This window comes from Setaria italica, chromosome VI (genome assembly GCF_000263155.2).
Source record: "Setaria italica strain Yugu1 chromosome VI, Setaria_italica_v2.0, whole genome shotgun sequence".
In the NCBI taxonomy this organism is placed as follows: domain Eukaryota; kingdom Viridiplantae; phylum Streptophyta; class Magnoliopsida; order Poales; family Poaceae; genus Setaria; species Setaria italica.
Window position 1 is genome coordinate 7,913,859 of NC_028455.1, and position 27,094 is coordinate 7,940,952.

Genomic DNA, 27,094 nt, shown 5'->3' on the forward strand with positions numbered 1-27,094 from the left:
TAGTGTTGTCCATTATCTCTCTTTTCCAGATGTAGGTCATCTCGTTGCCCCATACGTTACAGGTCCTGTCGTGCTTCCAATGTATTTTTTGAGCTCCCATAAACACCCATGAAGCCTAGCACGTTCATGCAAAGATTCTTCGTCAGGTGCAATACGTCTATTGCGTTGCGGACCTCTAGGATTTCCCAATAAGGTAGCTCCCAAAATATTGACTTCTTCTTCCACATGGGTGCATGTCCATTATCATTGTTTGAAACAGGTTTGCTACCAAGACCCTTTCCAAAGACTACCATTACATCCGTCATCATCTCAAAGACATGCTTTCCACTGTGGTGTGGAGGTTTTTTTACGATCGTCTGATGCCCCTTTCAAATGTATCCCTCTCTTTCTTAGTGGGTGGTTAGCAGGGAGAAATCGACAATGGCCCATATAGACGATCTTCTTATAATGCTTCAAATACATGCTGTCTATATCATCTAAATAGTGGGTGCAAGCCCGATACCCCTTATTTGTCTGTCCCGAAAGGTTACTCAGTGCAGGCATTGATGGTTATGAACAACAATGCTCATTTGTTAAAGCTCTCTTGTTTATCCTCATCCCACACACGTACATTTTCTTCCTTCCAGAGCAGTAAAAGTTCATCAACCAACGATCTTAGGTACACGTCAATGTTGTTGCCGGGTTGTTTTGGGCCTTGGATAAGCATCAACATCGTAATGAGCTTCTGCTTTAGGCACAGCCAAGGAGAAAGGTTGAACATGCATATGGTCACATGCCAAGTACTATGACCACTACTCAACTCATCGAATGGATTGAATTCATCAGTACTTAAACCAAACCTTATGTTCCTTGTATCACTTTCAAAGTCCAGGAATACTCTATCAATTGATCTCCAGTGGGCCCCATCCACGGGGTGTCTCAGCATCTCATCTTGCTTACATTCTTCTTTGTGCTATCGCATCAACTTAGCATTCGCCTTATTTCTGAACAAACGCTTCAAGTGTGATATTACAGAGAAATACCACATCATCTTCACGGCAACTCTCTTCTTAGGAGGCTGCCCCTCGACATCACTAGGATCATCTCGCTTGATCTTATACCGCAGTGCTCCGCACACAGGACAAGCATCCAATTTCTCGTATTCATCACCATGATAGAGGATACAATCATTAGGGCATGCGTGTATCTTCTGAACCTCCAATCTCAGAGGGCAAACAATCTGTTTAACTTTATATGTTGTGGATGGCAATTCATTATTCTCGGGAAGAATCTTCTTGACAATTTTCAACATTCCCTAAAATGCCTTATCGGACACACTATTTTTAGCCTTCCATTGCACAAATTCTAGTGTGGTACCCTATTTTTTATGGCCTTGCTTGCACTCTAGGTACAACAATTTTTTGTGATCATGAATCATGCGCTGCAACTTTTCTTATTCCTTCACAGTTTCGCAATCTCTGTGTGCATCCCGTAGTACCTGACCAAGGTCATCAGTAGGGTCATCTTCTAGAAACTCATCTTCATCAGCCTCGCTCATTATAGTATCTGCAAAAGCTTAGCCTGTAACCTAGTCCAGAATGTTGTTATCATCCTCCTCTTCTTCACCATCTTCCATTACAACCCCTCTTTCGCCGTACTTGGTCCAAACTAAATAGTTAGGCATGAAACCGTATCTAAACAAGTCGCTGTGAATAGTCCCCTTGGAAGCCTGTGAACAGTTCTTCTTGTTACTTCATTGGAAGCATGGACAACATATGAACCCGTTCTCTGGCTTGTTCACTTTGGCCACCTCGAGAAAATAATGCAAGCCATCAACAAACTCCTTGCTCCATCTGTGTCCGTGTTAGACATCCATTACCGGTTCATCTGCATCGTATTACGCATGAAAATTGATTACGCATGGAAATGGATTACACATTTTTCCTTTTTTTATTTCTATTGTACACAATTATTTTTAATATGATTTTTAGCATGCAGGTCTCTAATATCTTGCCAACGTTATAAATATTAGGTTATATGGTAGTTGTTTTTTTTACCAATTCAAATATATTGTTTCTTCATCCTTCAATGATTACAAATATTAGGCTCTCTTGTTGCGAATAAGTGTGTCATTTCCATTTTGCATCAAAATTCATCTTTACGTGCCTATTGTTGGTTATTTTGATACGCTTTACAACTTATCTACATTCTATTCACGATTGAAAGCATGTCAAACTTTATAGTGCAAATGATGCTAAAAGTTTTGATATAGATAGAAATACACATATTTAAATTTCAGATCTAAACAACATGATACACTACAACAAACCATCCATTGAGTACTATCTAGGAGGACTTTAAGCATCCTTGGGCGGTGAAGATGAAAGTTTCGATGACCCAGTCTCAACCTGTGGTTTATCTGTGCCTCCTCAACGGTAGTAATAAGTGGACGTGAAACACCCAAGACTGGCGATGGAGCATAACGACCACCAAAAGGAGGTTCCTGACCCGCCGCAACAGCATCTTCATGACATCTTTGCAAATAACGAATCATTACTTTCTCCCACGTGCTCATTTTCTTCGGCTTATCATGAGGGCCAACTATGGTTTCCCCCTTGCCGCGAGAGGAAGACAATCGCCCCTACCATCGCCACTACCTCCAGCAGTAGAAGCCATCTCTATGTATGAAAATTCATACCTTAGCACTGCTTGCATACACACATCCTCTCCATTCTTCCTCATTCTAACCAACTCATTTATCTCCCTCTCTAAAGTATAAAACAAAGCATAACAACAATAAATGAAAGGAGGATGAAGTAGCTAACCTTCACAACAGTTTGGATTAGTGAAATCCCCATAGAAATGAGGAAAAAAATTTGGGCAGCACCTCCCCTGGGCTTGCTTCGGCGCCATGGAGAGGAGGATGAAACTCTTTGTCTTGTGGAGTGGAGTGGGCGGTCGACTGTGACTCAAACCTGGCGGTGCGCGGGTGGCGGGACGGTGGTGGCGGCAGTGAACTCGCCGGAAACAACTCAACCTCGAGCATCCAGCCATGGTTCACTATGGGAACTGGAGCAAGAGGACGAGAAGCTCATGGCAGACACGTCTAGGGTGTCGTCATGGTGGTTTACACGGCGGCAGCTGCGCGAGGCTCAGCGAGGTGGCTCGACGGTGTGGTGGCGTCTCTGGCAAGTCGAAACGAGCGGAAAACGGCATGAGGGTGCACGGGGCTGGGAAGGTTAGCTTCCTCACCTTCTTACCTCACTCCCGAGCTACTTCTCGTTGATCGGAAGGCGGAGAGGCGGAAGGTTGATGATGGCGGGCGAGCGGCTAGGGTTCGGGCTCGGGTGGTGGTGGCGGTGGTGCTAGAGAGCACGGGCGAGGCTCTAGGGTTTTAGGTGGGGGTCACGGGTGCGGCGGCGCTATTTATATAGGCTGGAAGGAGGCGCCTTGGCGTACGGGTCAAGCAGAGGCGGGCGCGCAACGGAGTCGGGATTAACCCCGAGTCGGTTGCGGCGCGGACGGCCGGAGGAAAGGGATGACAGGCGGGCCCCGCCTGTCATCGGGGGAGTGGAGGCAGCAGCACGGGAGCGGGCCGGCACGCGGATGCTGGGTCGGGAGGGGGAGCTGGGTCGGCACATGGGAGTAGGTCGCTGCGGTGGGCGGAGGAAGGGTGGGGCGTTGGGCTGCTGGGCCGAAAGAGGGAAAACGGGCTGAAGGGAGAAAATAGAAGGAGGGAAAAAGAAAAGGTTTCCTATTTGTTTAAAAGATTCGGACAAATGAATTGAAATACAAATTTGAATTCAAACAACAAAATCAATGCACCAGCACGAATGCAGCACCCAAAGAACACCTTTACTTAATTCCAAAAAATAAATAATTATTTTCCTATACTAAATTATCAAAAATAAATGTTAGAAAAATTTTAAATTTATGAAAAAATTATTGTTTAATTATTCTTTGTGATCACATCCGAAACCCAAAAAGAGTGTGTCGTATCTTCAGCCCGGCCATGGACCGCGCGACGCGGCGGCGGCCAGAATCCTTCTCCTCCACGCGACATGGCCGCCGGGCTCCTCCTCCCCAACGCGCCGTGGACGGGGGCGGTCTCCTGTGCCCGGACGAGGGCGACGAGATCCACGGCAGCCCCGGGATCCTCGTCGGGGAGTCCATGATGGCCGGGATCCTCGTCGTGGAGTCCACGGCGACCAGGATCCACAGCAGCGACGGGATCCTCGGCGCTCAGGCGACGCGGCGGCCGGGATCCACCCAGCCTCCATCGAGCACCGCCGTCCAGGGACCACCGGTTCGCTGGAATCAGGTGCTGCTAGCATTGACGAATCAGTCGCCATGGTGGAGATCAAGGTAAGATGCATACTCCTTCACAGGATCTGAGATCTAGGTTTAGGAGAAGATTCATTGAAATCCATTTGATTTGCGGAAGGCCTTGATTATACATTTTCCATTATCTACTAATTCCATTGAAGAACAGAAACATTGCCATATCCATGCTACATTGTAATTTGATCTGAGTACTTTTAGAATATTTTCTTTGTGCCATTTGAAAGAATTATCTATCATGATTACTTGTTGCAGCAGCCAAGGAATATTTTCTGCATGAACACGTGTAGCTCATTCTGATTCTGAATGCCCAGTATTTTTGTCGCATACAGTTATTGGTGACTTAACATCGGCAGCTTAGAGAGAGTTATCTTTCTTATTTCAATTACTTGTCATGATTCACTGTGTTTGTAGCATGGCATCGAATTCACTGTGTTTTGTCACACATGGTGTTGGGCACTGGAGCTGGTCCTATATTGCTTAGATACTACTACTATCTGTTATGAACTCTCTTTTACACTTAGCTTAGACATGACCTCTTGGTGAGAAATGGGCAAGGCTGATTATTCTGTTTGACCTGCTTGCTGATTATTCTGTTCTTAAACTGGTCCTCAATGTTTAATGCTTCTGTATTTTCTTTCAATGCTCACTACCATTGCATACACGAAGCTTGCTATTCATGTCTTGCTCGGGTCTAACTTTTTGTAAACTATCTTTTCAGGTTAGATGACTTAGAGTTTTGCACCCATGATGTGGCTGGCAGGTGGTGTCACCTGCAGGAGTTAGAACCTGTTTTTTTTAAAAACATTTCTGCTTATCCCAAGGTATCCTTCCAAGCAACTTCACTGCAAAGGGAAAATCACTGTATGTGCTAGTTTTAGGCCGCACTAATGTAGTTCAATTAGATCTTGTAAAATATATTTTCTGGTTAGATGACTTTAATATGGCAACAATGGTAGTGAAGTACAACTTACCATAACTTGAGCTTTTAATCCAGCTTTGTGGTCTTCTGGTCTTGCAAGCATGTTTCATTATCCTGAAGATTCACTCAAGAAAAATGAACCTGATGTGAATATTGATTTGAAAAAGCTCATGGAAAAGGTGAATGGGGCCTGATGAGCTGAGATGTAGGTTATTTTAATATACACTCTCACACATGAACTGTGTGCTAACTCTATTTAAATGTGTATTCTGATGTCTGACAGTAAGTTGTTTCTTTTGCCGGAAATGGTCTTTCTTGGAGGGATCAGTTCAGACTTCTGAGAAGCTCAAGTGGCTCCTAAAGGTGAGTTCAAGGAATGATTATTGTTTTCTTGCTAATTAAACATGCTCAGAAGTGAGGTGTTGCTCTTATCTTTTCCTATGTACAAATTTCCAGAAGGTTAAACCCATGACCCTTTTTTTTCGCATAAGCTGGTGCAGATTTATTGTTCTTAAGATAGGGCAGCACTATTGCCTAATGATGCAGCATATTGTTATTTGACTGAAACTGTGTCATCACTTTTGCCATTACTGAATTAACTCAGTCTTACTAGGCAGTAGAAGTTGGTTGAGTCTTCTCAGATTGCCATTTCTTATTCTAATGATTATTACTTGTCTGTGTTAATGGCTTTATTAAATCATTTCAAATGTGGGAGCTCCTAAGGTTATAACTATCTCTACTACCTGCACAGAACATAAATGAGGACGACATCTAGACTCCTAGTTCTTTAGGCGTAGCTTAGCATTCCTGCGTAAAACTGTCTTGGTGATAGATCGATAATGATTGGTTTCTTGCTATACTGTTCGTACCGTTCTTATTGTTACAAGGTCTGCTCATTACAGTCCTTCACTGGTTTTCCATTTGCCAGGTACCCGATCTGAATGAGAGCACTTCAGAAGTTCAACAAATCATGCTGGAATCTGATGTGCCCAACATGATAAGAACCTCTGCGGGCGTGGCCCACCTCCGCCTCCAACGGTTACGATTCTGCTTTAGCATTGATTTTGGTTATTTTTGTTTCTGTCTATTGAATGCTGAATCTTCTAATTTTTTGTTCACTTGCTTGAATAAATTTACACGAGATACAAACAGTTCACTCGTCTGTCTTCAAATCATTGTTTTTTCGGTTGTGTTTGAGTTCATATTTTTTGTTCTACGCTTATTCCTGTTATTTTGTCTTGGCATATTACAGCTGATGGGAAAATATGCTCTAAAAAATTCTTATTCAGAGCAATCAGCACTTAAAAGTTTGAATACTCCTTCAAAATGGTAAGCTAGCTGTACATACACATTCTGATGTGATTATGAGAAGCAATGTTGCAGCAGAATTCAAGTATTGTAGCCAGCCAAAGGGAGAAGTAATGTAGCCGCAGATTATAAGAAGTGATAGCATTTTTTTATTCTTGTTTCCATGTACTTTCTCTTGTGAATACAATGTATTCAGTCAATGTGGCTTTGTAGTAATCTAGGACTAGTTGATCTCGCTTTAGGTAATGTATAAAGCAGATCAGACCTGTGAATTCGTGATTTGTATAATGGATAAAACATACATATTCATGATGTATATAAGACATATTTGATGTCCAGTTTTTTTTTCTTTTTTTGTTTTTTAATTCATCAATAGTGACGAATATTCATAAAATGCGTCACTATTAACACACTAGCGATGCGTGTCGTTAAAAAAGTCGTCACTGGTAGGTCACATTAGTGACATGAGTATTCATGAAACGCGTCACTATTGATACATATTAGTGATGCGGGTCGAAAAATACCGTCACTATTAGTAGATCATGTTAGTGACACGAGTCGTTAAAAAGCTGTTACTGGTAGGTAGGTAGGTCACATTAGTGACGTGAGTATTCATGAAATGGATCACTATTGACACGTATTAGTGATGCGGGTGGTAAGAAAGCCATCGCTGTTAGGTCATATTAGTGACACAGATTGTTAAAAGCTGTCACTGTAATTAGTTATTAGTCACGGTTTTATGATATTTTAGTAACGAGAGATGTCCGTCACTAATTTGATTTTTAGCTGTCACTAATATAGGGTTTCTTAGTGTGAAACGCATCCTTAGCGCGACATGTCGCGGATTACCGACACATAAGCGAGCCCAAAGGATGTGATTAGGATCGGGGTGTCAAGTGCGCCCGGCCACACGTATGCCCCGGCCGGAAGGCAAAATAAAGCTACATCAACCTGATAATCCAGTGGCGGTGATCATGCATCGAGACGCTCCATTCTCCTCGGATTTATCGGAGTTTTCAAGTGGTGGGAGGCTCCTTTCCCGGCCCTATAAATACCAAGGGGTCGCCAGGAAGGGAACTTGCATTGTGTCATGTGGTAGAGACCAGAAGCAGCAGCAGCAGCAGCACAAGCAGACACCGAGATAGGGAATCCAAGAAACCCCCGTACACGCCAGCACGAAGAAGAAGAGTCAACGAAAGAGGACGGATGCACTGGAATTTTTCTTATTTTGACATGTTTAACTGGGTCAGGAAATTTGGTTGTTGGCAGTCTACCACGTAAATATGACCAGCCTCTGGAAAATGGCACATGCGCCTCGATGCACCAAAATACCAAACCAAACTTCATAACATATACGATATATCTCTGAATTTCTTCAGGAAAAAACATAGATCTAATTAACTATAATGATATACGAATTTGTTCAAACAATAACACAATCCAAAGCTTCTGGAAAAATAAGAAGTTAAGATTGTTGTTATTCACAATTCTCACACGCATTTTTTTACACACCACCAAAGTACAGCAATCCACGCATCAGGGCCTCCAGCTATATCTCTGTACAATATTTCCAGTCGAAAATCCAAGACATGCACCCACCACAACCCCTAGATGGAACTGAAGAATAAAATACTCCAACACATGCGTATGCATGATTAATGATGTGGGAACTACACGTAACGTACTACTTGTGGACGACTACGTGTTGGTGAACTCATCGGTAGCTGATGTGTGACGATCGATAGCTCATGACACTCATGAGAATTGTATGTATAGAATCTATACAACATATTACTACTACAGGTACTATACCGGAACCGACAATGCATCCTTAGAATCCTACTCTATCTCTCTCCCCGTCTACAAATATAAGCATTTTAGATGTTGGCACGGTGTTCAATAATATACTACTTTGACCAATCATATCATATAAAAGTAAAATAATCTTTTCGAAAAAAAGTAAAATAATATTTCAAATCGAAAGAGTTACATATTATGATGGTTGGTTATTTAAAAAGTTTGACTTGTGCAAAACTCACAAAGTGCTTGTATTGGTGGACAGAGGAGTACGTCTGAATTTGAACTAAATTCCAACAACTGTTTGAAACGCTCTGCATGAGCTGAAATGTAGACGTAGATGGGCTGACACAAGCCCACCGGTGATCTTAGCCCAAAACAGCCCAACTTCTCGCAATCGTCGTGTCGTGTCCCACTCCCTTCCCATTTCCTCTCCCCCTCTTCCCCGTCGATCTCGTCGGCGACGCCCACCACTACCCCGCCGTCCGGCCCCACCCACCCCCCGACTCCCGCGACGCAGCCACGGATCCCGAGGAGACGGAGGAGCCCCGGCGATGGGGGTGGTGATCGAGCGGGAGGAGTGGGCGCTCACGCCCCTCGCCTACCCGCTCCTCTCCGCCGCGGGCCTCGCCGCCGCGCTCCTCCTCCCTTACTTCTCCGCCGCGAGGACCCCGGCGCACGCGGCCGGGTCGTCCTCTTCCCCCTTCGACGTGGGCGCCGCCCCCTTCCTCCGGTTCCGCCGCGTCTTCCTCGTCATCTTCTCCCTCGCGTCCGGTGAGTAGCCAGCGCGGCCCCACCGATCTCCTGCTTCTTTTCGTGCCGGCGTGCCGCGCCTAATGGCGTGGTGTTGGTTATTGTTGTACAGTGGTTGAGGGGATCCAGTCCGTGTTCGGGGAGGATGAGTTCGTGCGGTGTGGGCTTGGCAGGGAGCAGATGGCTGCGCGCCTTGCTGCTACTGCTGCAGCTGCTCTGTTCCCAGGCGCCATTTCTGGCGTCGTCGCTGACAAAATGTAAGTTTTGGGGATGATTTGCCCAGTGTTATGAGTACATTTCTTCATTGCAGTTTAGAGCATGAGTTTACTGTAACGGAACACTTTGCATAGCTCGTTCAATTGCTCCCGCATCACCACATTGGTTGGTGTGATCCAGCAATGCGGTCCAAAACAATATTGATCTGACCTCTGTTTAAACAGACTCACTGACGAACTTAGTGCTGTTTATGAGCGTCAGTTTTTGGTTTGAAGCCAGGCTACGAGTAGTAGGTAGCTATTCTGTTTACACACGTTTGTTTGAACTAGCTCTAATGTCAGCTCATCAACAATAGTCTAGAGATCTGTTAATGGTCTTGTACAAGAATTGTCATTTTTGGGACGGGTAGTGATTGGGAACCGATATCTGCACCTGTATTTCTGAATCCAGCAGTGGCATAGATTTAAAGTTTAGAGCATGAGTATATCACTTTATTATAATGGAACATTTTGCATAGCTCGTTCAATTGCTCCCGCATCGCCACATTGGTTGGTGTGATCCAGCAATGCGTTCCAGAATAATATTGATCTGACCACTGTTTAAACAGAGTAACTGACTGACTTGGCTGTGTATGAGCGCCAGTTTTTGGTTTGAAGCCAGCCATGAATAGTAGGCACCTATTCTGAAGACGTATGTTTGAACTAGTTTGAATGTCGGCTAATCTATAGATCTGTTCATGCTCTTGTACAAGAATAGCCATTTTTGTGACGGGGAGTGATTGACAACCAATATCTGCACCTGTATTACTGAATCCAGCAGTGGCATATATTTCCTGTTCTCATATCACCTAAGTAGTTTACTAGCTACTAATTTTCAGTATCATATGAACCTTGATGCCTCCATGACAACTATGGAGATACAAAATTGTTTTCTGGGTATACTGTAAAAAATCCTGAAGCTTGGTTTAGCTAGTGCATTGACATTTGTTAATTCTATGCATTATTTGTTAGTCATAAACCTCGGCGGGTGCCTCATGATGAAGTTTGGATGGTATATAGGCAGGTAGGAACTGCGGAGAATAATCTACACCTTGGTATATTTGTGTGTAGATTTTTGTTCCATCAGCTGCACTTAATCCTTCATTCAAGCAGTTACTGTTATGTGATACAGATGTCTATGTTTTTGTTCTTCAAATATTAGCTATAACAATTTTTTCGCTGACGTTTATAGAGGACCACGAAGGGCTTGCATATTTTACTGGGTACTTCAGCTTGCAGTGGGTGCCTTGAAGAGTTTCAGTGCACTTGGTTGTGCATGGATCAACAATTTCATTCTAACACTTGCATCTTCATTGTTCTCTTTCTGTTTTGAGACTTGGCTTGTGGTGGAGCATGAGAAGGTTTGTGTTTTTAAAACAATATGTGCTATTACTGTGTTCTTTATGTTGTAGGAATTAACAACTGCTTTATCCTGCCTTTTCAGCAAGACCAGAAGCAAGATTTGCTGTTTGATACCTTCTGGGTGATGACATTCTTTGAATCAGTATCCCTTATTGGAAGTCAAGAAATCACAAATGTCTTGGTTAGTAATGATGACAATGGATTCTTGCTTCCCTATGCATTTGCAGCCACACTATCAGTAGTGGGGATTCTGTATATGAGAAATGCATCAAGTACCACTCAGCACGCATCTGCAGTTGGGAGCTACCAAAAATCATTTTTTGCCCATGTCCTCAGAGGTGAGTGGTGAGTCATCTTGCTTGCTCCAGTGCTTTCTTTCTCATTTCTGTTGATGAAGCTCTATTTATATTTGATAAATAAGGTCAGGAATATCCAGATGATGCGACTGAGAAATATAAGTTGGTCAATGTTTGATGGCATTGTGTTTGAAACTTTTGAGCCTTATGTAGTAGACTTTATGGTTTCATCATATAACTCTATTTGTATTTGATAAATAAGGTCATGAATATCCAGATGATGTGACTGAGAAATATAAGTTGGTCAATGTTTGATGGCGTTGTGTTTGAAACTTTTGAGCCTTATGTAGTAGACTTTACGATTTCATCATATAGCATATGCAGTTCTATAACCTTTTAAAGGTATTTACATTTACTTTGGTGAGGTTTTTTTTGATAAATGACTATTGTGAATATTGATCATGAGATATAACTGTAAATAAATATGATCTAATACTCTGTTGGTGCACTGCCACATATTTATGGGTTTGTCGAAATAAATGTAGCATACCTGCAATTGCTTTAGTCAAATCTAAGAGCTGTTTGTTATGTGAAGGGGTTCAGCCTGTCCATCTCCCACAAAATTAACTAGTGAATCATGATTGTTACTTCTGTTCCAGGTCAAGTTTTCAGTGCTTACATGTTCCATTTCCATTTCTGACCACAGTTATTGTGTTTCAGACAAAAGAGTACTGATCCTGGTATTAGCTCAAGCAGGCATCCATTTTGCTATCTCAGCCTTTTGGTTTCTCTGGGCACCAACCATAGTGGTATTATTCTGTACTGATGTTCTTTTCCTGCTAGTTTTTTCCCTGGTTTTCTGTATGAATTGTTTATCAGAAATCTGAGATTGAAGTTGTGCTATCGTACTCATAGATTTGTTGATTGGCACAGGCTGACGGAAGGTATGCTCAGCTGTCAGTAATCTACCCCTGTTTCTTGGCATCAAGAATGCTTGGAAGCGCTGGCTTTCCATGGTTTTATGGAGCCACAGCTCCCTTACGGAATGAGGACAGCTTGACAATAGCTTACATTGGTGCTGGACTTGCTTTGTCTATTGTGGCTTATGATTACCAGGTATGCCACTACATATCTCTAAGGCAACATGTAGTTGAAAGTCTGTTGGTTTCCTAAGTCTAATAACAAGTGTTGTTCTTTGAACAGGAGATTGGAACGTTGGTGATACTCTTCTGCATCTTCCATGCATGTGTAGGCTTCATTTTACCTTCACTAGCAAGATTGAGAACAAAGTGAGTAACTGGTGCAAGATTAATCAAGTTTAAGTTACTGTCTACTACTTTCTGTTTACAAAGCTGGCACCACTGCAGGTACCTGCCAAATGAGCTGCGTGGGGGCATGATGAGCTTCTCACTGTCGCTAGGAAATGCTGCTATCTTCGTTTTCCTATTACAGGTAAGCCGCCCATCTGGAGTACGACCTCTTGTCAGCTGTCACTGAACATTTTGTGCCCATATATGTCCACACCGTGCTGACAGTGGTTCCTTTCCTCCGCAGGGCGCCCACCCTCGAAGCATTCCAAATTCGACTATTCTGGGCCTTGCGTCCTGTGGCCTGTTGGGAGCCGGGGGTTGCATTCACATGTTGAGGCGGTGGAGAAAGCACACTCGCCAGAATGCCCGTAGTTTGTAGGCGATGGAGGCATTCACAACACGTAGAGCTTCAGGACGATTTTGACTATTTTGTAGCATATGCTAGTACCTCGCATTTTGGTTGGCTCGCGTCGTCTGGAAACTGACGGTAAGACCACCATGGGGGGTCATTGATCACTTGTGCAGAGTATCGGGAGATAGGTTGCAGGACAAGGTTTTTGTTCAGCTTGGCGGTTGGCACATTCTGTACACGCGTAATGCATCAGGAAATTTTTCTTTCAATGTACGGGCACTGGCGATGTAAAATTTTGGTTTGTGACAGTAAATCCTTGTTCCTTGTAAATACCACTCCATTGTTCTACTTTTCTTTTGAGGAAAAAGAATCGTTTATTCGCGCTTCCACTTTAGCAGTTAGCACCGCTTGCAACAAACGTGTCTCGGGCGGGCCAGAACTGCTTCCTGGCCCGAACCTGACGAGGAGGAAACAGACGAGGAGCCCAGGGTTTCCAAATCTCTGAGAAATTTCGAAAATTGGCATTCCAAATCTCGGAGAAACCGTGGATCTCCCATCATATCGGACGGATCTCAGTTCTTGCCCTAGTTTCCAGGCCGACACTCGGCCCTCGCCCACGTCACCGACGCCGTTGCCGGTGCTCTGCGAACATTCTCCCCCGTCATTGCTACAGCAGTCAATTACTATTTCCTAGTATGTCAGATTGCAGATTTGCCACTGGTCAGGTTGTTGTTCGCTTCGCGCCATGGCAAGTCCCAGCCATCGTCGGAGCGCCGTTGCGAGTCTGCAAGGCGAGGAAGATGAGCAAGAGGTAGCCGTCGAAGCGAGCTCGCAGCAGTAGAACGTGGCCGCTGAAAAAACAGGTGCGCGGAGGCGGAGAGAGAAGCGTGCGAGATCATCAGCGGACGCTTCGTCGTCGGATCCATCAGCTTCATCTTCTCGGCCGCTGACTGGTTTCAAGGTAATGAATTGCCTATGTTTGCAGGGTGATGTCTGCCATTTGTTTTGTCCAAGCCCAAATAAGTCCAAGACAGGTCAGTTCTGAAGGTGAAGAATAACTGCCTATGTAACGAACCTAATGCATCGTCGTCAGTTCTGAAAGTGAAGAAGGGAAAGAGCAAGCCTGAAGTTGCAGAGAAGAAATCGCAGGCGTCAGCTACTAAAGAAGCTGGGCTTCTCTGATGGCTCAAAGGCCCAAACACTTCTACCTGGGCGGAATGACCTGACAGGTCAAATAAGTCCAAGACAGGTCAAATAGAACATTTTGCAGAATAGACTGGATAATCTGTCTGTATGCTTCCAGTCTGTGCGTCATCTTTTTACTCCCCAACAATTTTAGTAACGCTTCCAGTCTTGGATATAGTTTATTGACTTGTATTTGTGGACTAACAAAGTAACAATACTGCAGTATTATTTTGCTGATGCTAGAATCGCAATGACCTCCAAATGTGGCAGTACTGTGAGGAAGAACTGGGCTGTTTTCATGTCCAGTTATTGTTTCTTCAGATCATAATATTGATGCTGTCTATGCAGGCCAAAGAGGGACAGGTATTGTCATCAGCAGCGAAACAGAAGAAACAGAAGACCCTCATCGTCAAGCGCAAAGCACCAACAACAAAGCGGTTTACATTACCAGTAGCGCCGACGAGGTCAACAGGGATGAGGCTCATGTTGTCTCCAAGGCTCAGTTCTCCATCTACTACACTAGTTTGTTCCCCAGCTTCTTCTAGGGAGCAAAGAAGTAATCTTAAACACGTTTATTTCCCAACTTACATTGCACACATGATTAATTTTCCACATGGTAAGTATTGTACCATTTCCCACCTTTTTGCATCGAGGACCGTTCAGCCTCAGATCCACAACTGGCCGGCTTCACACGTGATACATGAATGGGCAATTGATCGCCTCACGATATTTCTTGTAATCCTGCTTGCTTAAGTTCGCCTGGCTTGTGTTCGCAGCTCGCCATTTGGAACACCATGGAATGATCTTAGTGCTGTTCGAGACGCCCTCTGGCTTTGCAATTTCCAGTATGTTGGAGGAGGACCTCAAGGAACCAGACGCACTGCAGGTACTTGCTTTGACATTTCCTCCCTGATTACTGATGTGCTTGATTGCCTGTCCTGTTGTGATCATTGTCCCAATTTTTCTGTTCTCTCTGTCAACGCCAGAATGTCCGGGCAAACTTCGGCATGGATTATAGGGTAGAAGAGGTCAGTCCCCGTGGCCCTTTCCTTTCTTTCTGATTGTTGTTTCTTTGCACTGTTCGGTGCTAGTTTGAACTGGGTACTGATCTTGCACCATTCGTGATCACCAGATTTATTCTACGTTTTTTTTTCTGCATCGAGGGGAGAAATTTGAGCACAAGCTCAGTATTCATTATCCGTTTGCTGATTAGCTGATTCAGCATACATTTTTTTTCCGTAATGCTGTGTGGAATGACACTGTTCCAATTATGCATGTGCACTCAAGATCTATTTTTGTCACCATGGTTGGAGGAGATTAATTTAAAGAATGGATTGTTGGAGGCTAAAACCTTTGCTATATTCACCAATTCTATTTAATAACAGCGATCTAGGAATGATTGAGCTCCCACATGCTCCTACAGACAAAGAACACGATACTATTGTCTGTTTTCAAAATGTTTTGCATTACCTTGCACAATAACTTATTCTGATCTACATTGGGATAAGTGTTTTTGGCGTTGCTAGGCAGCGCATTTTGAGAAGTAAAGTGGTGCGATGACTGTGAACAAGCTGCCCCACTTTCATAGCACCCTAGGCATTGCGTCTACTTGTTTTCCCGTCAGAGCGATTTTAGGTCGTCTATGCTGGGAAGTCGGTAAAATTGGAGATGATGTTATACATGGTCATTGAAGTCATGAATGCATGATATGTCAATTTCTATGATACAATATGCCAAATTTTCTCTATTTAATGTGCCAATACTCCCTGCCTAGTCAAATGTACAAGTGCCTAATCACGCCTATGCTTGCTTGGCGGAATTGACTATTTAGTGCCCATTGTATTTTTGAAACACCGATTGCAATATACCCACTGAATTGCTTGCCTCATGATTGCAGACATTGCATCATATTTGATTGGGTTTGTCTCTCTTTTTTTACCCTTAACATGATTTTACTTGTTCATTGCATTGTCACTTCATTTCCCTGAGGCCCCGTTTGGATCCCTTCATTTTGAAGGAATTGGAATCTATTTAATGGAGTAGGTTAATTTATCTTAGAATGTGGCATTCCACAACTTTTCAAAGTTTAGATATAAGCCTATCTTAAATTCATAGGGTGGGAGATGGAAATTGATTATATAGATTATGATTATTAGAATGGAATTCAATTCTTATAGCACGCTCTTCGACTCGCTTCCATGTAGCAGAGGTGCAGCACATCAGTATCTCTCGTATGGCCAACAATAATATACAAATATATTCCACGTACAATTATATTAGTTTAATTAATTTGTGTCTAAATTATGATTATTAGGATCCAAACGGGGCCTGAGAGAATTTCGGGAATTCAAGGACACGTCCCGTGTCATTAATCATGATACTGGTATTAGTTGGGACCTTACTGAGATGATCATGAGGTGGCGCCACCCTGAGCAGAAGATGGCCGTTGGGAAGCCTGAGTATAAAGGAATCATTGAGAGTAGCTTGGTCAGTGTAAAGCTCCCCCGTTTGCTTTTGCTTGTGGACAACTTTGGGCACCAATTTTGCTGCCATTTCTTTCAGGGTGTACCCTGCCTGTTTGATGAAATTTTAAATGCGTCCGTCACATTTTATCGAAACTTGGCACATTCATGTGATGGGCTGAAAGCATATGTGTTTTCTTTCTTTCAGATGTTTACACAAGATGAGGTGCTGACGTTTGTGAGGGATGCGGAGAAATATGAAGCTCGGATACATAAGGGCATTTGCCTGAATGTCTACAATGAGATGGTGAAAGCCCGTAAATATATCAGGATGACATGAGAGGAGGAACTCAGATTCACCAAGAACATCATGTTTCTTTCCCTAACATGAAGGCAGAACTGGTTTGGAAATCCAATGCTTGATGGTGAGGCTGCCTGCCTGAAGCTGTCAATCTGCCATCCCACACTGGAGGGTCACATCTGTGCTTCTATTCTGATCATTATCGACAAGGGAGAGTCACTTGTAATTCACCACTGCTGTCAACTCCTGATCTCTTTTGATGTTTCTTTTTTGTTCCTATCAATCACTTGTGTCATGGACTTGCGAGGATGGAAGATGATGCCTCCAAATTCAAGGGGTGATTCGCTCGTTACCCTCTTTCCTTTGGCATGTAAAGAATCACAAATCGGTTGCCTGTAAGGCCAGAACCATGCAGGTCAAAGCCAGAGACCAACTGCAGGCTGCAGCTCAGCTCGCTCCCGGATCAGGGCAGTGCATGCAGATGCGCACGGCATGGAGGAGCAGCTTCGCCGGAGGCTGAGCGCCGGCGGCGCCACGAGTCTACAAACACGCCTCGGCTCGCGTCGGCGTGCGCTGGCCGTCTTCGCCGGTGGAGTGAGCATCAAGCTCCTGCTTCACCTGAGGAGCCTGGCGAGGAAGACGACTGATGAAACTTGAAAGATCTGGACCGCGAATGTCCCATCCGACGGGCCTTGGGTACCCAGGGGGTGGACGGTAAATGAAATACCGTTCGCACCCGGGGCTGTCCCAACCAACGCCGCCAATGCGGCACGCCGTGGCGCCACCGCCTCCTGCATGGCTGCATCCTCCTCCTTCGTCGCTGAAACCTCGTAACCAGATTGCCGTGCTGAACCTGACGAGACCACGGATTGGCTGGGCGAAGAAGAACGGAGCTCCCGCCCCGGACGGACCTAAACGCGCGCAGCTCCCCAGTCCATGGCCACCAGCCTGCCGTGTCTTCTGGCGTTCAAATCGTGGCGAGGCGGCGGCGGCGGCAGTGAACGCGACTCCCACTCGAGCGCACGCGGAGCGTCCCATCGTTCCGCGGGGGGTGGCAGGCCTGTGGCTCCGTCCGTGGTGCGCCATGATCTTGGTCCCCCGGCGTCAGAGCGGATTTGCTACCCTATGGCGTAGCTACCCACCCCGACATGCGGTGTTGATGAGGCCACCGCATGCGACGAGATGCGCGCTAACGACCGACCTGACGAGGGGATGTTGTTTGGTTAGCGGGCGATTTACAGCGTGGCGCGGTAAAACCGTCCGTGAAGTCAAAATGTTCACACTGTGCATACTCAGATGGGCCACCGGTTTCCTTCCTCGCAGAGAAACCCATAGCTTGCGAGGATCCACCCCTCAAGTATCGTAGCCGCCGCCGCCCATCCCCCGAACGAAACGAAGCCGGCGAGGTCCACTCTGGTGGCGCGCAGTTAGCCATAGCCTCCGATCTTGCAGAGCCCTCCTCCCGCCGCGATGCCGGCGCCCTGCTGCCGAGGACCCCAACCTCATGGGCACGTCGCGTTCCCGGGCCTGCCGCAGGCACCGCCTGTGGTGCCGCCTCCTGAGGCCACGAGCTCCAGCGGTGCGGGTGGGTGGCTCGGGGGGCTGTTCGGCAAGAAGGAGGAGGAGAAGAAGGCCGGCGCGGGTGGGGGCAAGTCGGAGATCCTGGAGAGCTTTGACACGCCAAGCACCCCGATACCGCCGTTCGAGTACAAGTGAGAAAAAAAAGGTATGATTTTTACTCGTTTATAACTCTTCAGTCTGTGTTCGTTTCGGATTTAGACAAAAAGCCGGCAGATGTTCCAGCTATCACCCCTATGGAGACATCTTCTGGTGGTGGGTGGTTAGGTGGATTATTCGCTAAAAGGAAGGTGGAAGACTCCCAAATAGCAGCAGGAATACTGATACTTTAGAGAATTACAAAGGAGCCAAGCATGCCAGTATCGTCGTTTGAGTATAAGTAGCTGCATGGATGCACATGGGATTTTCCCAGCTGCCATAGTTGATTGCACTTTTATTGATGTTCCTCTGTTAGAGTGTGTATCTGAACTTGTATTGGATCGTCCTTATAACTTGTCTAGTACCAAAGTCAGGGTCAGTGTCAGGCATTGAGAATATTTTGTATGATATGGATAAATTTATGTTTATTTGCTGACGATGTAAAGGAACACAAATTCGGATTTCACTTCTTTGTTGTTTTTTCTTCTTCTGAATTTCTGAGTTGGAATTGGACAAATTGTTTGCTGGCACGTTTGTTAGGATGCTGGGCACACTACTAGCTCTTTGTTAATTTCATAATCTGTGCTTCATTGAGCCTGTCTTGATGTTTTAAGAGTTCTTATATGTGACGACTCAGATGGCTGAATAAATCGGTACCAGCTGTTGGATCTGGTTTAGTTTCATGAGATTTTCCCTGGTCTATAAAATCTGCAAGTTTTGCTAGGATCATTAACATTACTCCGTTAGTAGAAGCTAGAAAGATAGGTAGTTCATATTTTGCTGCTGATGATTACTTTATATTTTGCTGCTAGAAAGATAGGTAGTTCATATTTTGCTGGATCACACCAACCAATGTGGGGAGCAATTGAACGAGCTATGCAAAATGTTCCATTATAATAAAGTGATAAACTCATGCTCTAAACTTTAAATGAAAAATATGTACTCATAACACTGGGCAAAAGCATTCATCCCCAAAACTTACATTTTGTCAGAAACGACGCCAGATATGGCGCCTGGGAACAGAGCAGCTGCAGCAGTAGCAGCAAGGCGCGCGGCCATCTGCTCCCTGCCAAGCCCACACCGGACGAACTCATCCTCCCCGAACACGGACTGGATCCCCTCAACCACTGCACAACAGAAACCAACCCTCCAGCATTAGGCGCGGCACGCCGGCACGACAAAAGGCAGGAGATCGGAGGAGGGGCCGCGCCAGCTACTCACCGGACGCGAGGGAGAAGATGACGAGGAAGGCGCGGCGGAACCGGAGGAAGGGGCCGGCGCCCACGTCGAAGGGGGAAGAGGACGACCCGGCCGCGTGCGCCGGGGTCCTCGCGGCGGAGAAGTAAGGGAGGAGGAGTGCGGCGGCGAGGCCCGCGGCGGAGAGGAGCGGGTATGCGAGGGGCGTGAGCGCCCATTCCTCCCGCTCGATCACCAACCCCATCGCCGGGGCTCCTCCGTCTCCTCGGGATCCGTGGCTGCGCCGCGGGAGTCACGGGGCGGGCGGGGGGCGCCGGCGATGCGGGGTGGGGCCGGACGGCGGGGTAGTGGCGGGCGTCGCCGACGAGGTCGACGGGGAAGAGGGGGAGAGGAAATGGGGGTGGGAGTGGGACAGGACGAATGCGAGAAGTTGGGCTGTTTTGGGCTAAGATCACTGGTGGGCTTGTGTCAGCCCATCTACGTCTACTTTTGGGCCTATACAGAGGGTTTCAAACAGTTGTTGGAATTTAATTAGTTCAAATTCAGACATACTCCCTCTACCCACAAATATAAGCATTTCTGAGTTTTTCAGAAGTCAAAATTTTTTAAGTTTATAAATAATAAAAGTTTTATAAAATTACTAACACATAAATGATGTTATCAGATCTATCGTGAAACCAACTATCATAATATGTAACTCTTTCGACTCGAAACATTTTACTTTTACAGATATGATTTGTCAAAGTAGTATATTGAACACCATGTCGATGTCTAAAATGCTTATATTTGTGGATGGAGGGAGTAGAGTTCTAAGGATGTATCTGTCGGTTCATACAGTACCTCTAGTAATATGTTGTATAGATTCTATACATACAATTCTCATGAGTGTCATGAGCTATCGATCGTCACACACATCAGCTACTGATATGAGTTCACCTACACGGCACGCGACCGGGCGGGAAGACAAAGATCGATGCCGTCCTGCTCTATCTCGATAGGGATCGTACGTGACCGACACAGAGAATGTCAGCAGTTGTTTCTGTCTGTCTCTCACCAAAAACACGAACCGTATTTCTCAGCTGGTTGGTCGTAGATAGGCACGGATCGGAATAAAAAGAATAAAGTGCACAGCTTCACTATCAGGAAGAAACGCGACGGAGCTGCCATCAAAATTTGAAGTAGAAAAAAAAAGAACAGATCCGAAACGTGACAGACCAGTTGACTACGATTGGGACTCATCCGTCATTCCGTCCGTAAAAGAAAAAAAAAGTTGATGAACGTAGACGTATAAGAAAAACATTGTTAACCTGCCTACACTGCATGGTGCAAGCCCCAGGTGATGCTAAATTCCCGCCTGATCATTATTAACTGAGCGTTATAGCGTTGACGGCCTTCCTCATTTCGCCTTCTTCGACCCCGCGCGCACCTTCCTCTGCCTGGACTCGCCGTCGACTCTCTCTCCATCGCTCCCGACGATCGGCATGATGCTTCCGACGAAGGCGGAGATGCACCACCACCCGAGCACCAGCAAGAAGGCGGTCGTCACGGAAGCCGCCGTGGACGTGTGCCTCGCGGGGGCGGCCGTGGCCGGCGCCGCGCTGCTGGCGTGGTGGGCCGTCGCGTTCCACCCGACCTACGCCCACCTCTGGATGGTGCCGCTCGGCCTCGTGCTCGCCGGCACCCCGCCCGTCGTCTGCCTCGCGCTCCGCTGCTCCGGCGACGGCGGCCCGCGCGTGCCGCTGCCGCGATCGTTGCCCACAGTGCCCACAGCATGTAGTACGTACGCGTACTTCTCACCAGGGGCGGAGCCAGGTTCAGTTTAAAGGGGGTGCTGAAACCCTTTCAATTAAACTAACTTCATGTCTTATGTGCAAAATTCAGGATAAACAGCTAACATTTACTTGGACTTGCACGGGTTGAGGGGGTGCTGTTTCTCACATCATGCGTATGAATGTGTTGGAGTATTTTATTCTTTAGTTCCATTTGAATTTTCGACTGGAAGTATGTACAGATCAGTGGAGTGTGGTATTTTGGCGTAAAAATGCATGTGAGAATGTAAATCACAACAACCTTAATTAACCTCAAATTTTCCAGAACCTTTGGATTGTGTTATTGTTTCAACCAATTTGCACCATTGTTTCGATCATATCGACCGTGTTTTTTTTTTCTTGAAGAAATTCAGAGATATATGTTGTGAAAGCACCAATATGTATATTCTGTCCGGGTCTTATATATCTTTGTTCAAACAAAAATAATGAGTTACGCAAATTTAATTATGCACGTTCCCCTCTCCAATATAGATAGCTGGGATACTTAATTAATTCCAAAAGGTTGGTCATGGAGAATTCCACAGCGCTTTATCTAGCACAAAAGGAGTTGCGCGGCGGCCTTTTAATTTTCATCGCCCATACTACACACACAGCGTCCGAATATTCCAGCATGACACAATTGGTCACCGATGCACGTGATGCTGGTTGTTGAAGAAGAGAAGAAGAAGAGGTAGATGGAACATGGAAGCTTCCTAGTGTCAACTGTCAAATCGATGATGACGCTACTGCTCAGGCAGCAGAAACAAAAAGTTGGAAAATGCGCCAGGCACTACGGGAAAAAGCAGTTTCAGTCCCGGTTGGACTGAAATCCAACCGGGACTAAATTTTCGAGACAAAGAAGGTCCTTTAGTCCCGGGTCATAATACCGGTTGGTAAAATTAACTGGGAATAAAGGGACGGCCACACAGGCGTAGCACGCGCCCTTTTGATTTTACCAACTGGGACTAAAGGGGTACGTCATGCGCGCCTGCATGGCGCATGCACGTACCCCTTTAGTACATAAGATTTTTTTAAAAAATATTTTTCATATTACTATTGTATGTAAGTCGTATATATATTTCATGACAGTAATATATATATATATATGTATACAATTCTTAGTATATTATACACATCAAACTAGTATTTATACAATTACTATATATACAATAATTTGTCCTCTTCATTCTTAGGATGCTCCGCCGTGGTGTTGCTCGATGCAACTATTGAACGTCTGTCGTAATAAAATTCTCCTACAGGATTTATCACCTCGTCCACCAGGAATCCTATGAGACCTTCACATATTGCCAAAATCCTCTCCTTCTCCAAGAGCCTTTTTTGAATCTGTCACATATGTAACAATTAAATATAAGAAGCTAGAAAATAATTAATTATTAATAGTTTTATTTTACGCACATCTAGATCATGCGACGACAGCACCTTGGCATGCACAAAATTGTTCATGTGCTCACAGACATAGTATCCACATAGATTATTGCCTTGTTTCTGTCTCAAGCACTTTAGTAGGAAAAAATAAGTTATGAAATATTCGTGTTATAGAATGTACAAAATGTGCAAACTTCATACGTACCGGGAACTTTGTATTGAATGTAAGTTTTCTTTGAATTCACAATGGTGAGTTTAAGGAATCGTTTCCATGCGCTGCGGATTAAAATAATGAATGATCTATGGTGGGTCTTAAGGAATCATTTCCATATAGATTATTGCCTTGTTTCTATCTCAAGCACTTTAGTGAGAAAAAAGACAAGTTATGAAATATTCATGTTATAGAATGTGCAAAATGTGCAAACTTTATACGTACCGGGAACTTTGTATTGAATGTAAGTTTTTCTTTGAATTCACCATGGCGAGTCTTAAAGAATTATTTCCATGCGCTGCGGATTAAAATAATGAATGATACAGAACATTTTGCATCTCTCAACAAATATAAAGGTTTAGAATTATTACGAGTTTAGCATGTCTTGAATGTCTTGGTACTCCGCCGGTGGCTTCCTTAATGAATCGAACACAATAACGTGGCTTTTATCAATCATAATTATTAGGAGAATCTAGTGGAAACTGCATACATAAATGTTTACATTAGAGCTAACTAACATTAATTAGGTAAGGAAAAAAATAAAAATAGACGGTACCCACACTTACTTAAAGTTGTATGGCAGTAGTATGTATTCCTTGTAATTTTGTTTCTCTAAGAAATTGTATACTACCTCAAATGTTTTCTTTGGCTAATCCCGTATCTGCTTTTGGTTAACGAGCGATGGATCCATGAAGCCAACATTGAAGTACGATTCTCTGCGGAACCTCTGAATTAGCATCCTACATAAAATGCAGACGAAGTTAGTAGGGCGACGCACACACAAAAAATAATGATCTGAGCTAAAATTTACATATTGATAAACAGACACTTACAGAACCCAGGCGCTGATGAGAGAGACGTCAAGGGCATCCTAATGGTAAACTTCATATATATTCTTGAATTCCACCCACAGGAGTTTCTCACCTTCGCCGTAAAAATCAATCGGTTTAATCTGAAGAGCGAACATGAGCCTATTGTTGGCAAACTGCTCCATGTACTATTGATGGAATTCGTACATCCTCATGGAGAGCTTCTGTACCAATTCAGGTCTTACTAGAGGCTTGCCTACCTCAAAGGGCCATTTAGGTACAATTGGCTCTGGAGCTGGCGGTTCAACTTGCCCTAGAACTTCAGCAAGCGACATATATGTATCTTGCATAAATCCAATGACTCTGATTTGTTATTCTAAAGGCATTGCTGCTATAGTTTGAGCATCTTTATCTAGTAGATCCCCGAGCTGGGGGACAGAACGATTAGAAGACGACGCTCCTCGCCATTTCTTCTTCTGATCAGACTTAACTAACGAACGCTCATAGTTCGATAGTGTAGTCCTCTTTACTTCTTCTGACATGCCAATAAAATTTTTTAATTTTGCTGGATCTACTGGCTTTGGCTCCATATCCTTTGCTTTTCTTTGTTCAGCGCATGTTTTGAAGAACTCCTTCACTGTTGCTTGCGATACCTCTTGCAATTCCTTAGTAGTCATATCAGCTGGTAGCTTCTGAATGGGTTTAGACTTCTTTGTGTTTTTTTGGCTACCTTGGCTTGGAAGGTGGTGCTCGCGGCTTCTTCAAAGGTGCTGCAGGTTCCTTGCTCGCTGCGGGTCTCAGTCCCGACAACGGTGATCGGGGAGGGGTGTTGTAGTCGTCGTCGCTCGCACCACCAGGATTTGATGGAGATGGAGATGGTGATCGAGCAGGATGCAACAGTCCCGGTGGTGATGACGGTCCTAGAGGTGGATGTGCTGGGGATGACGGTCTTGAATTCTGAGAAGATGGTTGCTGCGGGGGATTTACGGGGAGCAATGATGTCTCCTTGCCGGGGATGATGATGATGTAGCGTTTGCGCCATGGAATGATCCCATGAAGTGCATCTCGCTCCTAGTGTCCGTTCCCCATCACCTCCCGGGAGGTCGAGCTCTAGGCCTTCATATTGACTATCACAAATCTGCTCTAGGCCAACACTGGAGTAGCTAGGTGGAATCTCCATGCCATGGTTTGTCTGCCCTGGTAGGATTGGTAAAGCAATCCCGTACACCATCTGTACATATAGGAGAAATTGTCCATGGGTGATCTTGGAATGTGCTCATTGGGGACCCCTGTGGAAGCACAGCCGCTTCGACGTTGAGAAGGGCTGACGACGTTGGGATCCGGCAGTGCTCCAGATTGGGCCATCTCAAGAACTGCCAGGGCTACTGATGATTAATTTCTTCCTGCATTCTTACTTCTTGTGAATGCACTTTGGCTTCTAACATGCGCCGCCAGCTCTCCTCTTATTGTTCCTTTCTTCGCTTGCATCTTTTGTATGTGTCGATGTCCCTACGGAAAGTAAACTTCCACGGAATGACCCTGTAGCCTCGGCAACGTCCTGGGTGATCGGTATTCCCGAGCACCAAAGTAAGCTCATCATTCTCTCTATCAACCTTCAACTTCCCCACTTTAGCATCTTCAATATTTTGGACAAACCTTTCGGCCTTCTGACGTATTGTTCCATTGAACATAAGTGTCCCATCCTCTTGGCTCTGGTTGCCTCCGTGAGCGTAATACCAACTCTACGATCGATTGGGCTAGTCAATAGTTGCTGGTATGATACATCGATCGAATAGGTCTTGTTCCATCATTTTCCATTTGGGAATTGCACTCATGTAACCACCTCGCCCTAGACGATGATGGTACTTCTTGCTAGCATTGCCAACGTTGACGCGAACCTTATTCGCACTACCTTCGCTCATCTTGTATTCCACAAATGAGCTCCAATGGTCCCTTAACTTTGGCCACTCATCGAAATCTGGAGTTCAGACCTTCCTCATAAAGTTGGCATCCAGATTCTTCTTGAAGGTTTGGAATTAAGTTGCCATCTTCTTCAGCGTCCATTCTTTCACATCTTTTTCTTTGACACCTTCAGGAAGTGTGAAGTGTTTCTTGACATCTGCCCACAACATATCCTTTTGTGTCTGCGGGAGCACGTATGGATCATTTTGTTTTCCCTTCCATTCTCTAATGCATGAGCACATCATATTATAAGGGAAATTGCGTCTTTTATTAATAGGAATAACGGGCAAATGGATTTGGAAATTACTTGAAGCTATTTGAAGCTAAGTTTATTGCGGGTAAATATTTGAAGCATAACTCTAAGTTTAATTACTCCATATTGATAGGAAATCAATTAACAGTAAAACAATAGTTAAATAAATAGTATTACACAATTATAATTAAATAAACAGTAATACACAATTATAATTAAGTAAAAACAATTAATACACAATTATAATGAAATAAAAACAATAATACACAAATATAATAAATTACTCCATACTAATAAACACCTATTTGAAGCTAATTAAATAAAAATAGTAATACACAATTATAATTAAATAAAAACAATTAATACACAATTATAATGAAATAAAAATAGTAATACACAAATATAATAAATTACTCCATACTAATAAACAATTAACCTATTTGAAGCTAATTAAATAAAAATAGTAATACACAATTATAATTAAATAAAAATAGTAATACACAATTATAATGAAATAAAAATAGTAAAAAAAAGGCCCCCTTGCGTCAGCAAGGGCTCCAGTTCGGGGGGGAGAAGGGGCGTCGGCCCGTACCGGCCGGCGGGACGGCTCACGGATCGACGGTGGGGCAGGCGCACGGACAGCGGGGGCGGCGCTCAGACGGCAGGGGCGGCGCGTGGAACGACGGGCTAGGGCGGGCGACGGCGGGGGTCTCGGACATCGGCTGGGGCGGGGTGCGGGCGATGACGGGGGGGACGGATCGACGGCGGGGGTCTCAGACGGGACGGGCGACGGGGCGGGTGATGGAGCAGATGGGGCGGGCGACGACGATGGCGGATGGGGTGCTCGGACGGTGGACGAGTCGGGGCGATGGCGGCCGGGGCAGGAGGATGACGGCAGCTGGGTTAGAAGGATGACGGTGGCTGGGGTAGAAGGACAACATCAGCCGGGGCGACGGGACGGGAGACAAGGTGGACGGGGTGGGCGACGATGATGGCAGACGGGACGGGTGATGACGACGGCAGACGTGGCGGGCGGAGGCAGGAGGCGCTCGGACGGCAGGAGGACCGGGGCGCCGTGGGCGACGGTGGACGGGGCAGGAGGACGACGGCCGGGCGGCGGATGGGAGTGG

At 45.1% G+C, this 27,094-nt stretch overlaps 5 protein-coding genes across 11 annotated transcripts; 4 read left to right on the forward strand and 1 right to left on the reverse strand.

Moving 5' to 3' along the window:
* The first annotated feature begins 3,976 nt into the window (after positions 1–3,976).
* Positions 3,977–6,888, forward strand: LOC101754244. 7 transcript variants are annotated; one of them, XR_001164314.3, is made up of 5 exons: positions 3,977–4,344; positions 5,042–5,447; positions 5,571–5,605; positions 6,171–6,280; positions 6,495–6,888. XR_001164314.3 is itself a non-coding variant. In XM_022827412.1 (5 exons), the coding sequence occupies exons 1-5, from the start codon at positions 3,992–3,994 to the stop codon at positions 6,496–6,498; spliced, it is 612 nt and encodes a 203-aa protein (XP_022683147.1). In that variant the 5' UTR covers positions 3,977–3,991; the 3' UTR covers positions 6,499–6,888. The 7 variants fall into 7 exon arrangements, 2 of the variants coding, with proteins under 2 accessions (XP_022683147.1, XP_012702412.1); XM_022827412.1 differs by having other exon boundaries at positions 5,042–5,144; positions 5,564–5,605; XR_002678090.1 differs by having other exon boundaries at positions 5,564–5,605; positions 6,171–6,888.
* A 1,862-nt stretch (positions 6,889–8,750) lies between these two features.
* LOC101753849 (molybdate-anion transporter) lies at positions 8,751–13,051 on the forward strand. The gene is made up of 9 exons (XM_004972959.4): positions 8,751–9,121; positions 9,213–9,357; positions 10,547–10,715; positions 10,799–11,054; positions 11,733–11,821; positions 11,946–12,128; positions 12,216–12,301; positions 12,380–12,464; positions 12,567–13,051. The coding sequence occupies exons 1-9, from the start codon at positions 8,902–8,904 to the stop codon at positions 12,699–12,701; spliced, it is 1,368 nt and encodes a 455-aa protein (XP_004973016.1). The 5' UTR covers positions 8,751–8,901; the 3' UTR covers positions 12,702–13,051.
* A 368-nt stretch (positions 13,052–13,419) lies between these two features.
* LOC101760607 lies at positions 13,420–18,808 on the forward strand. The gene is made up of 7 exons (XM_022827725.1): positions 13,420–13,485; positions 13,660–13,708; positions 14,208–14,381; positions 14,603–14,757; positions 14,846–14,887; positions 14,951–14,960; positions 16,174–18,808. Exons 1-7 carry the CDS (start codon positions 13,420–13,422, stop codon positions 16,659–16,661), a joined length of 984 nt encoding a protein of 327 aa, XP_022683460.1. The 3' UTR covers positions 16,662–18,808.
* Positions 18,809–19,155: 347 nt separating this feature from the next.
* On the reverse strand, positions 19,156–19,932 carry LOC101753434. Its single transcript, XM_004972958.3, has 2 exons — positions 19,560–19,932; positions 19,156–19,465 (listed from the first exon to the last, which is right to left on the reverse strand). The coding sequence occupies exons 1-2, from the start codon at positions 19,777–19,779 to the stop codon at positions 19,317–19,319; spliced, it is 369 nt and encodes a 122-aa protein (XP_004973015.1). The 5' UTR covers positions 19,780–19,932; the 3' UTR covers positions 19,156–19,316.
* Positions 19,933–20,985: 1,053 nt separating this feature from the next.
* On the forward strand, positions 20,986–21,621 carry LOC111257552. The gene has a single exon (XM_022827325.1). It carries the CDS (start codon positions 21,017–21,019, stop codon positions 21,356–21,358), a length of 342 nt encoding a protein of 113 aa, XP_022683060.1. The 5' UTR covers positions 20,986–21,016; the 3' UTR covers positions 21,359–21,621.
* The last annotated feature ends 5,473 nt before the right edge of the window (positions 21,622–27,094 follow it).